This window comes from Rhea americana, unplaced genomic scaffold (assembly GCF_003343005.1).
Source record: "Rhea americana isolate MKP2758 unplaced genomic scaffold, rheAme1 scaffold_151, whole genome shotgun sequence".
NCBI classification, from domain to species: domain Eukaryota; kingdom Metazoa; phylum Chordata; class Aves; order Rheiformes; family Rheidae; genus Rhea; species Rhea americana.
Genome location: NW_028185606.1, coordinates 1,415,472 through 1,428,183, shown reverse-complemented (window position 1 = coordinate 1,428,183; position 12,712 = coordinate 1,415,472). Strand labels below are relative to the sequence as shown.

The window sequence follows — 12,712 nt, the reverse complement described above, 5'->3', positions numbered from 1 at the left end:
AGAAATAGGATTAAGCTGCCTTAATCCACATAGGGCAAGAACAGGTATTTTGTAGTTCAGCATATTTCTCTGGCTCTGTTACCATTTTTTTTACTTACATTTTAAAAATGTACATTTTCTCTGATTTTATTGTTAAAATACTGCTACAGAAGCTTTTCCTAGTTTACAGTGTGCCTGTCAGTCCTCATTTTCTTACAGAAAAAATTAGTGATATGCTAATGTAAGCAGTTTGCCTTTCTCTTTTAAAATCATTCTCCCACAGGTATGTGCAAAAAAAAAAAAGAAAAAATCACTGAATGAAGCTTAAATAGACTGAGATAAAACTTTGTCAAAATAGCTTTTCTTGTGATCCCTTCTTTCTGCAAATATTCTAGAAGGAGTTGTGAGGGCTCTTCCTCACTSTCTTCATGAAGCCCAGCAGTAGATCTAGGGGTGGAAGGGGAGGAAACTTCTGAAAAACTGGATCTTTGCTGTCGATGTGGCCAGCAGGATTTTTCCTCTTCGCTGTTTTCTCCCCTGGTGGTGTAAATTTGCAAAGGTAATGATTACTCAGCATATGCTGCATTTGGGCAGCATCATTTTATGTTCTTTCATTGCCTTCAAAGAATTCCGTAACAGTGGACCTTCACTTTTACACTGAGGATTTACTTTGTAATTTCTATTGATTTTAAACTTGACTATCTGTGTATTGCAAATACTATGTAAGCTCTTGTGTAATATTTCACAACATGACATTTTTAAAAAGGATCTGGAGTTAATAAACTGTGTTTGTAACATCTAAAATATGGTATATAAGGACTGTTTTTTTCCTACTGGAAAGACCTTTAAAGGAAAGATACTTAAAAGCACTGGAACAAAACTTATTTCATCAGTGAATCCATAACCTAGGCTTGGGTGGAGCTCACATTGCATGATCTGTCTGAGAAATATTCATACTTGTGAGACTTCAGTCTGGAGATGTGAAAGACATCAGAGCTAAACTGCTAATCCAAATTTATAATCCTCATCTAAATGTTATAGCTGTAGTTATTTTTTTTCTAATGTCAACCTTATAACAAGGCTTTCATTATATACAAATCAGTTATCTGAAGAATTTGAGTTCTTTAGTTATTCTAGCATTTCTGTGTATAATGCCTTCACTGGATTAAGAGGTAAAATTTTGACTAGGAGAGGGAAAATATCTTTCAGTAGAGTTGCATGTATAAATGTTCATAACAGCCCAAATCTTTGAAAGAGCAAAAACATACTGATCGTGGTTACCAGAATTCTACAAAATATTTTTTGTAGTGAAGGCAGTCTGTTTCCCACACACATTTTTTTAGTCTAAAGCTGCCAGACAATTGCCTCTGGTGGCTTTTGTCTTTAAATAATGCCTGTTCAGAATGGTCAAGGGCTTGCAAGTTTTATTTTTTATTTTTTATTTTTTTTTGAGTACTGGTTTTGTTGTTGTTCTCTATAAGTAAATACAAATTTGTAGTCTTTTCTTGATCACTTTAGTATTTTACAGCTTTAACTGAGAAGCAGGCACAGCTTTTTTTCTGCCTTAGCACTACTGTGAAAGGCAATGTGAAGCTAAGCTTGTCCTTGTTCACCAGTCGTGATAGAAATTTGGTTGACCTTCTCCTCTTTGGACGTTTTCCAGGTGACTATGCAGAATTGAAACTCTGGGTCTGGCAAGTTTTAAATATTTGAGCCTGAACAGTGTTCTGGGTTGCTTGTGTCCAGCTTTAAGGTAAAGATGGTGTGTTCAGCCTTGCAAAAAAGGGCACTAGGATGTGCAGTTTGTTTTCCTCTCCCTTGTACATGATGTAGCTTAGCACACTGACTTGCAGCCCTCAGTTAGGCTGGTATTTCTCAGGAAACTATACCATATCTAAAAGTGTGTGCTATTCATCAAGAGTATCTGAAAATACATTTTTTTTCTCTCTCTTTTTTTAAACATACAAAACAAAAACGCAGATCAATCTAAAAAGCAGTATCTAGCACACAGTGTTCTTCATTCCCTAAGAAATTAGTGAAGATGTTTGGAATTAATGTAGGCGATACTCTSTTTACTTAGTAGATTTCTACAGTAGCCGTTATTGTTTTGAAGCATTAGGAATGGTATTGGTTTTGTATTTTTTTTTATGAATTTGGTATGTATAAACCTAGTATTTTGACTATTTTGTTTGTTTGAGTATAATATTCTTTAGCATCTGTGTAGACAAGAGAAAACTTGCTCTTCTGGATTTCCGCAATATTCATAGTCCCTTTTGGAAAAAAAAAATATTAGCGTGATTAACTGCTGTAGATGATTTGAAMCAAACCTGCTAAGGAATGTGTATTTGTGGTTTAGTATCACCTCTGCTGACCTTATTCACATACAGAGAAAAAACAGTAAGAAAAACTCTTTTACATAATCCATTGCTAACTATATTTTCATATGTATAGCATGCACTTTGCTGTGCAGTTTTTGGAAGATTAGTCTTGATATAGTCTGCATCTTCACGCTAGGTCCATCACAATGTAGTTACAAAATATAGCTGTACAGGCAGGAATTGGAGCGGTAGAGGGAGCAGGCTTTGGAGGATCAAAAGCGGGAAGCAGAAGCTCTGAGATAGACTTCCATTTGTGTGATAATTTGCTGAAAAATACACAAGTGTAGTGGTCTGTTGTTAAATCACGGGATTTTTAAATAGATATTCTAAAAAAATCATACTTGCTATTTTTAAAAAAATCTTACATCAGTGATAACAAGGTTTGAGAAGTATCAGTAAATACTATATATTCATACAGTGTTAACTATTACTTGACATTAACTYCACACCTATTAACATATTTACAGTTTCAAAACATGTGCTTTAATATTTTTGCTTCTTTGTTAGGTTGATGTGGCAGGACGAGACTACAGACCTGACATGGAAGTCAAAACTTCATTTAGCAAAGCCAGTAGAGTTCCTGAAACTGTATCCACATTAATTAACGAAGAATTTGTCCTGGTTCATCAGCAGTCAGAGGACTCTTCTGGAAAAGATGAAAAACCTCAGCTAAAGGTTTACTACTACTTTGTTTTAAATACCTATTAAGATTCCTCTTGAGCAAAAGGTTGCAACTTCTTTTGAATATTTAAAGATATTTGTGCGTGCTTGAGAAGACTCTTGGACAGTAATTTTTGTCATTGCTCATTACCAGTGAAATTAACAGCTCGGACAAAGCAAATCTGTTTGGCCAAATGTGGCAGTTGTTCTTATAGTAACTTCTTCAGTAGTCAACTTTGTCAGTATTCAGTGGATTTATGCATTAAAAAAGGGATTTAAAAACTCTGTTTGAAAGATCGACTACAGATTAAAGCTTAAGAAATATTCCTTACTGTAGGTTCAGAGAGTCTGAATGTTGTTTTCGTAAAAGAATGTAACAGGCTGCATAGAAAAGACTCAGTGTGGTCTATACCTATCTGTTTTAGTTTAGTTTTCTTGCATAAGTGCTATTTTAGATGTGACTAAGACTTTTTCTGAAAGTTTTCTACCTCCAAATACCTAAATATCTTAACATTTGGGTAACAGCTAACTRGTTGAGCTCTCCGTCTCAGTTGCAGTGGCTGATTTATTGATTCTTGATTCATTTGGAACAGCAGGAATTAGCACCCCTTGCCATGAAAATAAACACTTTGCCTATAAATAAATAAATTAAAATAAAACTTTGTCCATCTCTAAATAATTGCTGAACTGATGATTTCTGTTTGCATGTAAACATTAGCTGCTGCTTTAGTAATCATATCTGGAAAGAAATGTGTGAGTTGGGGGTAGAATCCATGATGCAGTTTTGTATTGGCCATTCCATTTTTTTTTTGTCTGAAATAGTAGGACTTGGTAGAAGCAAAGAAGGACTTGGGAGTGCTGGTGAATGACAGATTGACCATGAGCCAGCAATGTGCCCTTGTGGCCAACATAGTCTCCTGGGGTGCATTAGGAAGAGCGTTGCCAGCAGGTCGAGGGAGGTGATCCTGCCCCTCTACGCAGCCCTGGGGAGGCCTCATCTCGAGTACTGCGTCCAGTTCTGGGCTCCCCAGTACAAGAGAGACATGGAGCTACTGGAGAGAGTCCAGCACAGGGCTACGAAGATGATCAGAGGGCTGGAGCATCTGCCCTTATGAGGACCGGCTGCGAGAGCTGGGCCTCTTCAGCCTGGGGAGGAGAAGACTGAGGGGGGATCTTATCAATGTGTATAATAAGTACCTGAAGGGAGAGTGTCAGGGGGACGGGGACAAACTCTTTTCAGTTGTCCCATGTGACAGGACAAGAGGCCATGGGCAGAAATTGAAGAACAGGAAGTTCTGCCTGACCATGAGGGGGAATTTCTTCCCTGTGAGAGTGACGGAGCACTGGAACAGGTTGCCCAGAGAGGTTGTGGAGTCTCCTTCTCTGGAGATCTTCAAGGCCTGCCTGGCTGCAACCCTGTCTACCATGCTCTAGGTGACCCTGCTTGAGCAGGGAGTTTGGACTAGATGATCTCCGGAGGTCCCTTCCAACCTTACTGATTCTATGATTCTAAGGCTGTATATTTTCTAGGGAACATATCTGACTGCTTCCTTACACTTTCCTGACACTTKCTCCCCTCCTATCTGTGGGAGAATAGGTGAAACAACTGAAATACATCAAATGTGGCTGAGAAAGTAGAATTTTCTGTAAGACAAAGTGTAACAAAGTCTCTTGCTCTCCATTTTGAATGCAGAATCTGAAGAGACATCTGAGATTTTTAAAGGAGGTCTGTAGTTTTTTAGGTGGTTATTGGGCTGATGGTGAGAACATGTCTGTTATGTACTGGGATGAGACTATGGATTATATTTGACAGAGTTTTGTTGATCCTGAGATCTTGGGCTCCATTGTGCTTTTGTGCTAAACTTTGAGATATATCTAATGTCCTCTGTAATACAGAAGAGTTACTGTTGACTAGTCAATGTTGACCAATGGGAAGGGCAGCAGACTGGCATGTGAGACTAGAATGCAAATGTCTGGTTTTACTATTGTCGTGTTATCTGACTTACGAGGAAGAACACAGCTGTGGCCAGGTATCTCATCCTCTCTGTGCCTCAATTTATCCATCTGGAATACTAAGATAATCAATCATCTTGTGAAACACTGGTTCTACAKATGGAAAACTATGTAAGAATTAGATAAGTCTGTAAAGTTGATAGTCAGGGGCATTTTATTCTTTTGGCTGTTATTCTCTATGAGCACTTAAAGACCAGTGAGCTGAACCTCAGGAGATATGAGGATTAGGCACAGAGGCACGAGCTGGTTGAAATACTGAATTGCCAAGAGGAACAAAACTCTATTTTCATGATCTTACTGAAGAGATCTGATTTCTTGGAGAATTCTGTTTCTCTTATTCCCATTTAATCTTGGGGGGGCGGGGAACCTACCTCACTAGTGAACAGGCATCTATTTTTTTTAATTATGTATTTAAATATATATGTATACATTATATACATGTGTACAAATTTATATATATTGTGTATTATTTGTTATTAAAGTATCCCTACTTGTAGTTATTTTTATTTTGGTTATTTAAACTACCCAAGAACAGCACAGCTTTTTTGTCATTGTGTTGAGGTTATTTTTTAATACTGCATGCCTGAAAAGTTGACATTAAAAGTAAGCGTTAAGTTTTTTGTTGCCATTTTGAATTTAATAGGTAATTTAAAAAATACTCAATTTTATTACTAGTTGTTGCTTACTAATATGGCAACTTCTTTTCTAATTTTAGTAATATTACATAGTTAAATAGGAAAAGATAATGAGTCATGATCTGCAAATGTTCAGTGGATCTTGGAGGCCTTGTGGTTGGTTCTTTTTAATAATATGAGCACGTCTCAGTTATATTATGATATAATCTTATAGATAATTAGTGTGTTCTGTTGCTTAGCAGAATTACTGAACTTTTATGAGGATTAAGACTACGCGTTTTAAAAGTAACATTCGTTTAAATAGCTTCTAAAAATGTCATCTCTGTGCTCTTACAGGTATTTTCGAATGGCGATGAACAGTTGGAGAAGGCGATGGAAGAGATACTGAGGGATTCTGAAAAAGAGCAGAGCAATGGTACTGCTGACCGGGAAGGTTGTGGTGATGCCTGCAGCCATGCGACTGGAGATATGTCAGCAAGTCAGATAAATCAGCCATCACTGCACCTTGTTTTAGACCCTTCTACTTCAGGTACTGGTAAAGGGCCCTCTCCTTCCCAGAAGTGGTAGCTTTTCCCTTTTATGCAATTTCAAATTAATCTTAAAATGAATATAAGGCTTTCTGGGACTCCATTCCGAAAYGATACTGAGATAACGTAGGGCCTCCTCTCCTTTTCAGATCAGGATAGGATTACTGACAGGAATAGATTTGTTATTAGGTTGAGAGACCCTGTGCTCTTCTGTTGTTTTGGTCAAGAAAATATTCATTTTGTCTCAAGCCCTAGGTGAGACTAAGTTTCAGGTAGCTTGCTGAACTGCACTATAAATGAAGCTTGAGACGAGATATTTCAGTTGTGCTTTCCTGGAGCGTTTTTAATAACACAGAGACATGGTATAAGAAAGGAATAATTTACCAAAGGGTTTAGGTCTTTCAAGTCACTTTTCGATATGAGAATGAAAAATTCTTATTGTTGCTTTCTTTCTTTTTTCCTACTAAAATACAAGACTGTGGCCCTGTCTGTTGACCTTAAATTAGGTTACTTTTTTCCCCCAGTAGTATGCAGAGCAGTTCTGTGATATCATATCAGATGTTTCCCGTAGTGTTTATTTGTGAAGTTAGAAGAAAGTTTTCTATTTCAGAATGAGCTGCATAGCTTACTAATCATGGAAACATCCTTCTTTTAATTACATGTATGTTATATTTTAGAATGACCTGAGAACTTTACTGACTTCTTATTTGATGTGATTTCTACAGACTGATGTGCTTAAAACAGAACACTACTCTTAACATGAATGAACAAAGAAATACTTGTAAGGACTTTTTTTTTCTTGCTCCCTAATAAAAATTAGGCAACATTTACAAATTGAATATTACATAAATATTAGTTACAGTCATAGGAAATAGAAATAATAGAGTGCAGATTGCTCAGAGAGATTTTGAATGTCCTTCTTCAGAGATACTCAGAACACATCTGGTCAGGGCCCTGAGCAACTTGATCCCACTATGAAACTGGTCCAAATCTAACCTGATCTGTCTTTCATCGGGAGTTTTAAGCCAAGTGACYTCCAAAGGTCCCTTTCAACCCAAATTATTTTGTGTTTCCATACTTYAGAATTTTTCATAACTTCTGCCTCTCCTCCCACTTCTCAGAATGTCAGGATGCCTTTAAAAACACAGAAGAAAACATGTCCCTTGCCCTCAAATCACCCCTGTCCATATTAGTGTGATAGTGGAGAAAGAATGCTTCTCTTCTGCTGAGCAGAGGAGCAAACAGATACCCCTTTTATTTTTTCTAGCTCATTGATGATTTCGTACATTTAGTGTGTCTGTTGCAGAAAAGTGAACCATATTTAATGATTCTAGAGAAACTACAAAGATGTTGGAGAAAAGAGAATTAAAAAGGCATCGTTGTGCAAACTATTAATGTGAATTTGAAGTAGATATAAGCAAACCAAAATAAAGAACATCTGAAGAATTGAATTTCAGGAAAAAAATATATTCTGACACTGCTTAAAAAAAAATAGCAATTTGCCCGTATGTAATACGTGGAAACATGCATTAGAATAGACTTCATATTAATATTAAAGGTGTTAAGTGTTGTTGGAGCTGGACTGTTATAGACTCTTTAGCCCTATGTCCATCCTCAAGAGAAGTCCAGTTCATTGCTAAGGAAAAGTAGATGACTTTGCTGTTGAATTCATTCAGAAAATAATGTGAAGAAATAAATAGTTAAATAAATGGTTTCTTCATTTTCAGAAATCTCTGCACCAAGGCCCTCTTCCCCTACTGAGCCCCCAGAGGAGGACAGCGTATTGTTTAACAAACTGGCTTATTTAGGTTGCATGAAGGTGTCTGCCCCTCGAAATGAACCAGAAGCATTACGTGCAATGGCAACTATGAAGTCCTCAAGCCAAGCTCCTTTATCTGTGACACTTTATGTTCCAAATATTCCAGAAGGCTCTGTAAGGTAACTTTTTTTTTTTCTTTTTTTTTCTTTTTTCTTCTTGGACACACGAAGGTCAAATTCTGGCTTTGTTTTCCCACAATGAAATGAAGTAGTTGGATTTACACCTAAAGTTCTTTCTGAAGGCAATTAATTTTGAGAAGCTCCTGTAATGCAACAAAAAACATGCTCAAGTTAACATATTGCAATGTGTAGTGGGTGATAGTGGTTGTCATACAATGTCAATAAAAGAATATCTTTCTACTTGCTTCTTCATTCAAATGTGGTAACAGATGCCTGTTGTCTGAGGAGTTCATTCACATGAGTTGACATCTCATTGATAGCTAGACCGCCAGGTACCTCAAAACTGCAGTCTCCTGGAGCTCAAAGCAGAGAGAAGTGTTATCAGACCTTCTATCTGCATATTCGGATCATTGTTAATCGATAATGATACAGAACATGGTAGTAATACTACTTCTCAATAAAGTGAAATAGAGTGAAGTACAGTAAAATAGTTTGCCTTTTTTGGGGAAGCGTAAAAGTGGAAGTTCTGTATCAAGCATTGCATTTGCTTGTTTGTGGTTACCCACTTGAAGCCCTTAAATGCCGAAGGATTGATTTGAGCCATTTCAAACTGATGAATTCTGAAAATGAGGTGTGAGGCTCACAGTCATCTTTTGAGTGTGGAGCTACTCTGAGGATCAGTTTCTCTGTATTGAGTATCAGCAAGAGCCTGTCTGCTAGCTGTAGGGCCACATATTCTCACAGACCTTGTTGGGTCATTCCTGATATTCTGGAAAGGAAGGGCTGATATGTGTTCTCCCACAACGAGTCTATGATCACCTGCAAGGTAAATAAGTTCAGACAGTAGTGATTCAGCTGGCTTTGAGTTAGGTGAGGGAGTTTCACWTTTAGGCCCGCTCTCATTGTTCTTCAGGGCTTGAGATGCTAGTCTCTATTTCCAGACATTTCTATGCTAAACCCAAGTCTCTCCTGAGTCTACTTCATGGTGCATATGCTGATTGTCTCTAGATACTACAGAACACTTACTTGTCCCCTGTGAGAAGGGGCTCTTAATTAGTGATGAGAGAGTCCAGGGATCTTAGACTGCACTAATGGTGCATCTGGCAGAAGTCTTGCATCCAGAATTAGAGAGTATCTCAATATTGAAGATTCTTTCATTCTAGCACTGAGATTTCTGAAGAACCTGATTAGGTTTCTTCCCTTTCCTATAATATTTTGGTGAGAGATCTGGATTCTCAGTCTAATCTAAATCTTGTCCTTAGTTTCTTGATGAATCAGCTGTTTGAACTTTGAAGATGTTCCTTATTTGTCTTTTTTCAGTAATGGCCTTTATGGTGACTGTCAGCTTGCCAGAAAGACAAAAGGAGCTTTTTTCCAAGCACATATATTGCTCTTTGAACTTAGTTTAGGATTTCATCTGTGGTTATGACAATATTTCATTTGAATTAGGAAATTACACTGCATGTCTTTAGGATGGTAACTGTCATGCTAACTGTGCTGTATCTGTTTACATAAACAACACAGCCATTCAAGAAAGTTGTTTTCTTGTGAATGGAAGTTTGCAAGTCCCTTTGATCTTTAATTGCTTAGGGCCTTATGAAGTGAAGGACTGTGCAAGAATCTTCATGGAACTGTAAAGGTGAATTTGCCCGTGAGATAATACGCTCTGTCAAAGCTCATTGACACGTCCCACCAACGTTACAGTACGCTGAAGCATTTTGGGGGCTCACTGGATTCTGTTCCAGATAACTGGGACTTAGTCACACTTGGTGTGAATGTAGCCAAAGCGCAGAGGTGAAATGCACAGCTGTAACTGTTCTTTGAAATTCATTGTTTAGATCTGCGTAGGTGGCATTTAGGTGGGAAAGGCTTGTGCAACTACTCTGCCAGCGTCAATGAGACAAAAGTGATCTAGTTTGRTTGGTTGAGTACAGATACACCCGCTGCGTGACGCGGAGCGTGATGTGCCGTATGCAAACTCTGAATGTTATGTAGCTGGTGGGGCGTTTTTTTCCTTAATGTAGCAATTACATCTTAATAGAACTACACACAGATTGTTGTCTCTMTGATCTTTTCTTATCACTGTTGCTTTTAGGTTTATTTTTTAATTGTTAATACAGTTTACTTGTATTTGTTTCTTTAAGAAATGTGCTATAATTTTTGTTATTTAGGTTGATTGTGTATACTTTTCAGTGCTAGGATTTTCCAGCATGATGAAATGCTTTTCAGAATTTGATTAAATTTCAGACAAAAGTATGTGGTACCTGGGGAGTTTCAAGGGAGTTAAATGTATTTGATATAGACATGCTCGTCTTTTAAAATTTTGTGAGGTTACGAAGATGATTTAGGGAGCTAGGAAATACCTTCAAATATCTTTTGATATCCATTTGAAAAGGTAGATATAATTTTCTGTATTATTTCCTACAGTGTAGCTTAAAATAGCTCAAAGGATAGAGCAAAATAAATCAATAGTTCTGAAGTTGATGTCAGACTGGATTACTCATCTTTGGCACTTTAAACAAAGCTGTTGCAGTAAATATTCACCTTAATGTGATAACAAGCTGTTATTAAGCTATATAGTGCTTTGAATTCTGGATAAATAATACTTTCTTAAATAAGGATTTTAACCCTTTTAAAATACTGAATTTTTTTCTTTGTATGGAAATTGCATTTTTCACAGTTGCTGTGGTTCCACATTTCTACTATCTTTTTTTATAAAAGATTGCAGAGCAGTGATGTTCAGTATTATTGTATGATATAACTGGAGGTACTATTTTCTTCCTATGGAATATAAAAATAATTATGACAGTGTTGCAACCAAACATATTCACATCTTAAATTTGGAAAGCCCTGCCTGTCTGTCCCTACTGTCCGTCTTGTATACTTGAATTTAGTAGCAGCTAGAGTTTTAGATACTTGATTATCTAATTTAGATACTTATCTAATTTAGATACTTATTTATCTAATTGCATAAAAATCTGTTAGGTAGATCTGTTTGTTTTGACTGTTTTTTTTCTTTTTTGTGCTGTTCCTTCTCTTGACAGGATAATAGATCAATCAAGCAATGTGGAGATAGCCTCTTTTCCAATCTACAAAGTATTGTTTTGTGTGCGTGGACAAAATGGGAGTTCAGAGAGCGACTGTTTTGCATTTACTGAAAGCAGCTGTGGAACAGAAGAGTTCCAGATTCATGTTTTCTCTTGTGAGATTAAAGAGGCAGTAAGTCTGAAATGTTTTATTCTGATTACTTGTCAAAAAGAATAGAAGGGATTTTTTTTTTTTAAAAAAAGTTATTCCAGACATGACAATGGTATATATTACCTTGAAAGATTATATAATTTGACACACACATAATGGATTTCACAGAATGTGCAGCTGGTCATATATGAATATTAATGTAATTTAAAAAACCTAAAAAATTATTTTAATATCTAAGTTAAATACAAAAATACACTGTAAAGGAAAGATTTAGAAACCTAAATTTAAGACAAATAATTTGGTTTTTTGATCCTCCGTTCAGTGGAATTTGGACTAACATTGCAGGATAGACCTTGAGACTTGCATAGGATCATCTGACATTTGCTCAGATTGCCCTAGATATTTAGGAAAGAACTAAATGGTATTTTAAGAGAAAAGGATTTTGTAGGATAGTCAAATAGAAACTGAAAAAGGAGAAACATTGGTTGCCAACATCTGCAACAGCAAACTGTAAGTTGTAGTGTTAAATACAAACTTGAAAATTTTGGATTCTGTGATGATTTGCATTGCCATTTCTGAATAAGTATTAACTTACTAAGCATTATATTGGAAGTGAATGTGACTTGAATGAAGATAGGAAGTGTTACTGAATTTATCTAGTTATTAAACCTGACCTGAATGCTTTGAGTTATTTAACAAAGAAACCAAAAAAAAACAAAACAAAAAAAAAAAAAACACTTGCTGTTGTTTTTCAGCAGAAGAGGCAAATTATTGTAACTTGACCTTCAAAAACTTCCATATACTTAAGAATTTATTCCTTAAGATAACATGTTGCAACACTATACTTAAAAAAAATATATATATATATACTTATGATGATAATACTATGCTTTTGCTTTTCTGCAGGTTAGCAGAATTTTATATAGTTTCTCAACAGCATTCAAACGTGCTTCCAAACAAGCATCTGATCATGTTAAGGACTTTGTTCTTCCTACTCCAGACAGTGATGTGTACACTTTCAGTGTTTCTTTAGAAGTTAAAGAAGATGATGGAAAAGGAAATTTTAGGTAATCTGAGTGGAGAGTGAAAAGTAGAAATCTTTCTGAAACAAGCATGTATCTATGTGCAGAATGCACAACTAACTGGAGGTGAAACTGATTTGGCTTTTCTTTAGGTGACTCTCATAAACAGGAAGCTRTTACCTTACTTTTCCTTCAGTTGTTTTCTCTTTGTATGTTTTCAGTAAAAAGATTAAAAAAAACCAAGCATCTGTTTTTCATATTAACTTTTTAAAACATATTTTTGATAGGGATAGTCAAGGTAGGCCTGTATAAATGAAAAAAAGTGATCGGAAGTCAATTGCAAGCTTTTCTCAAACCAGTTT

General features: G+C 36.3%; 1 protein-coding gene and 1 long non-coding RNA gene across 9 annotated transcripts in view; one reads left to right on the top strand and one right to left on the bottom strand.

Moving 5' to 3' along the window:
• The window catches only part of RABGAP1L (RAB GTPase activating protein 1 like), a 232,400-nt gene that overhangs the window by 16,807 nt on the left and 202,881 nt on the right, over positions 1-12,712 (top strand). The window contains exons 1-6 of one of the 2 annotated variants that reach the window (XM_085299647.1): positions 1,643-1,732; positions 2,865-3,032; positions 6,002-6,194; positions 7,920-8,130; positions 11,175-11,349; positions 12,235-12,395. In XM_085299647.1, coding sequence (XP_085155773.1) covers positions 2,898-3,032; positions 6,002-6,194; positions 7,920-8,130; positions 11,175-11,349; positions 12,235-12,395 — 875 coding nt within the window. In that variant the 5' untranslated portion in view covers positions 1,643-1,732; positions 2,865-2,897. Of the gene's footprint in view, positions 1-1,642; positions 1,733-2,864; positions 3,033-6,001; positions 6,195-7,919; positions 8,131-11,174; positions 11,350-12,234; positions 12,396-12,712 lie in introns of those variants that run through there. The other variant, XM_085299645.1, reaches the window with a different exon arrangement.
• The window catches only part of LOC146598839 (uncharacterized), a 186,506-nt gene that overhangs the window by 136,480 nt on the left and 37,314 nt on the right, over positions 1-12,712 (bottom strand). The gene's annotated exons all lie outside the window — the stretch shown is intronic.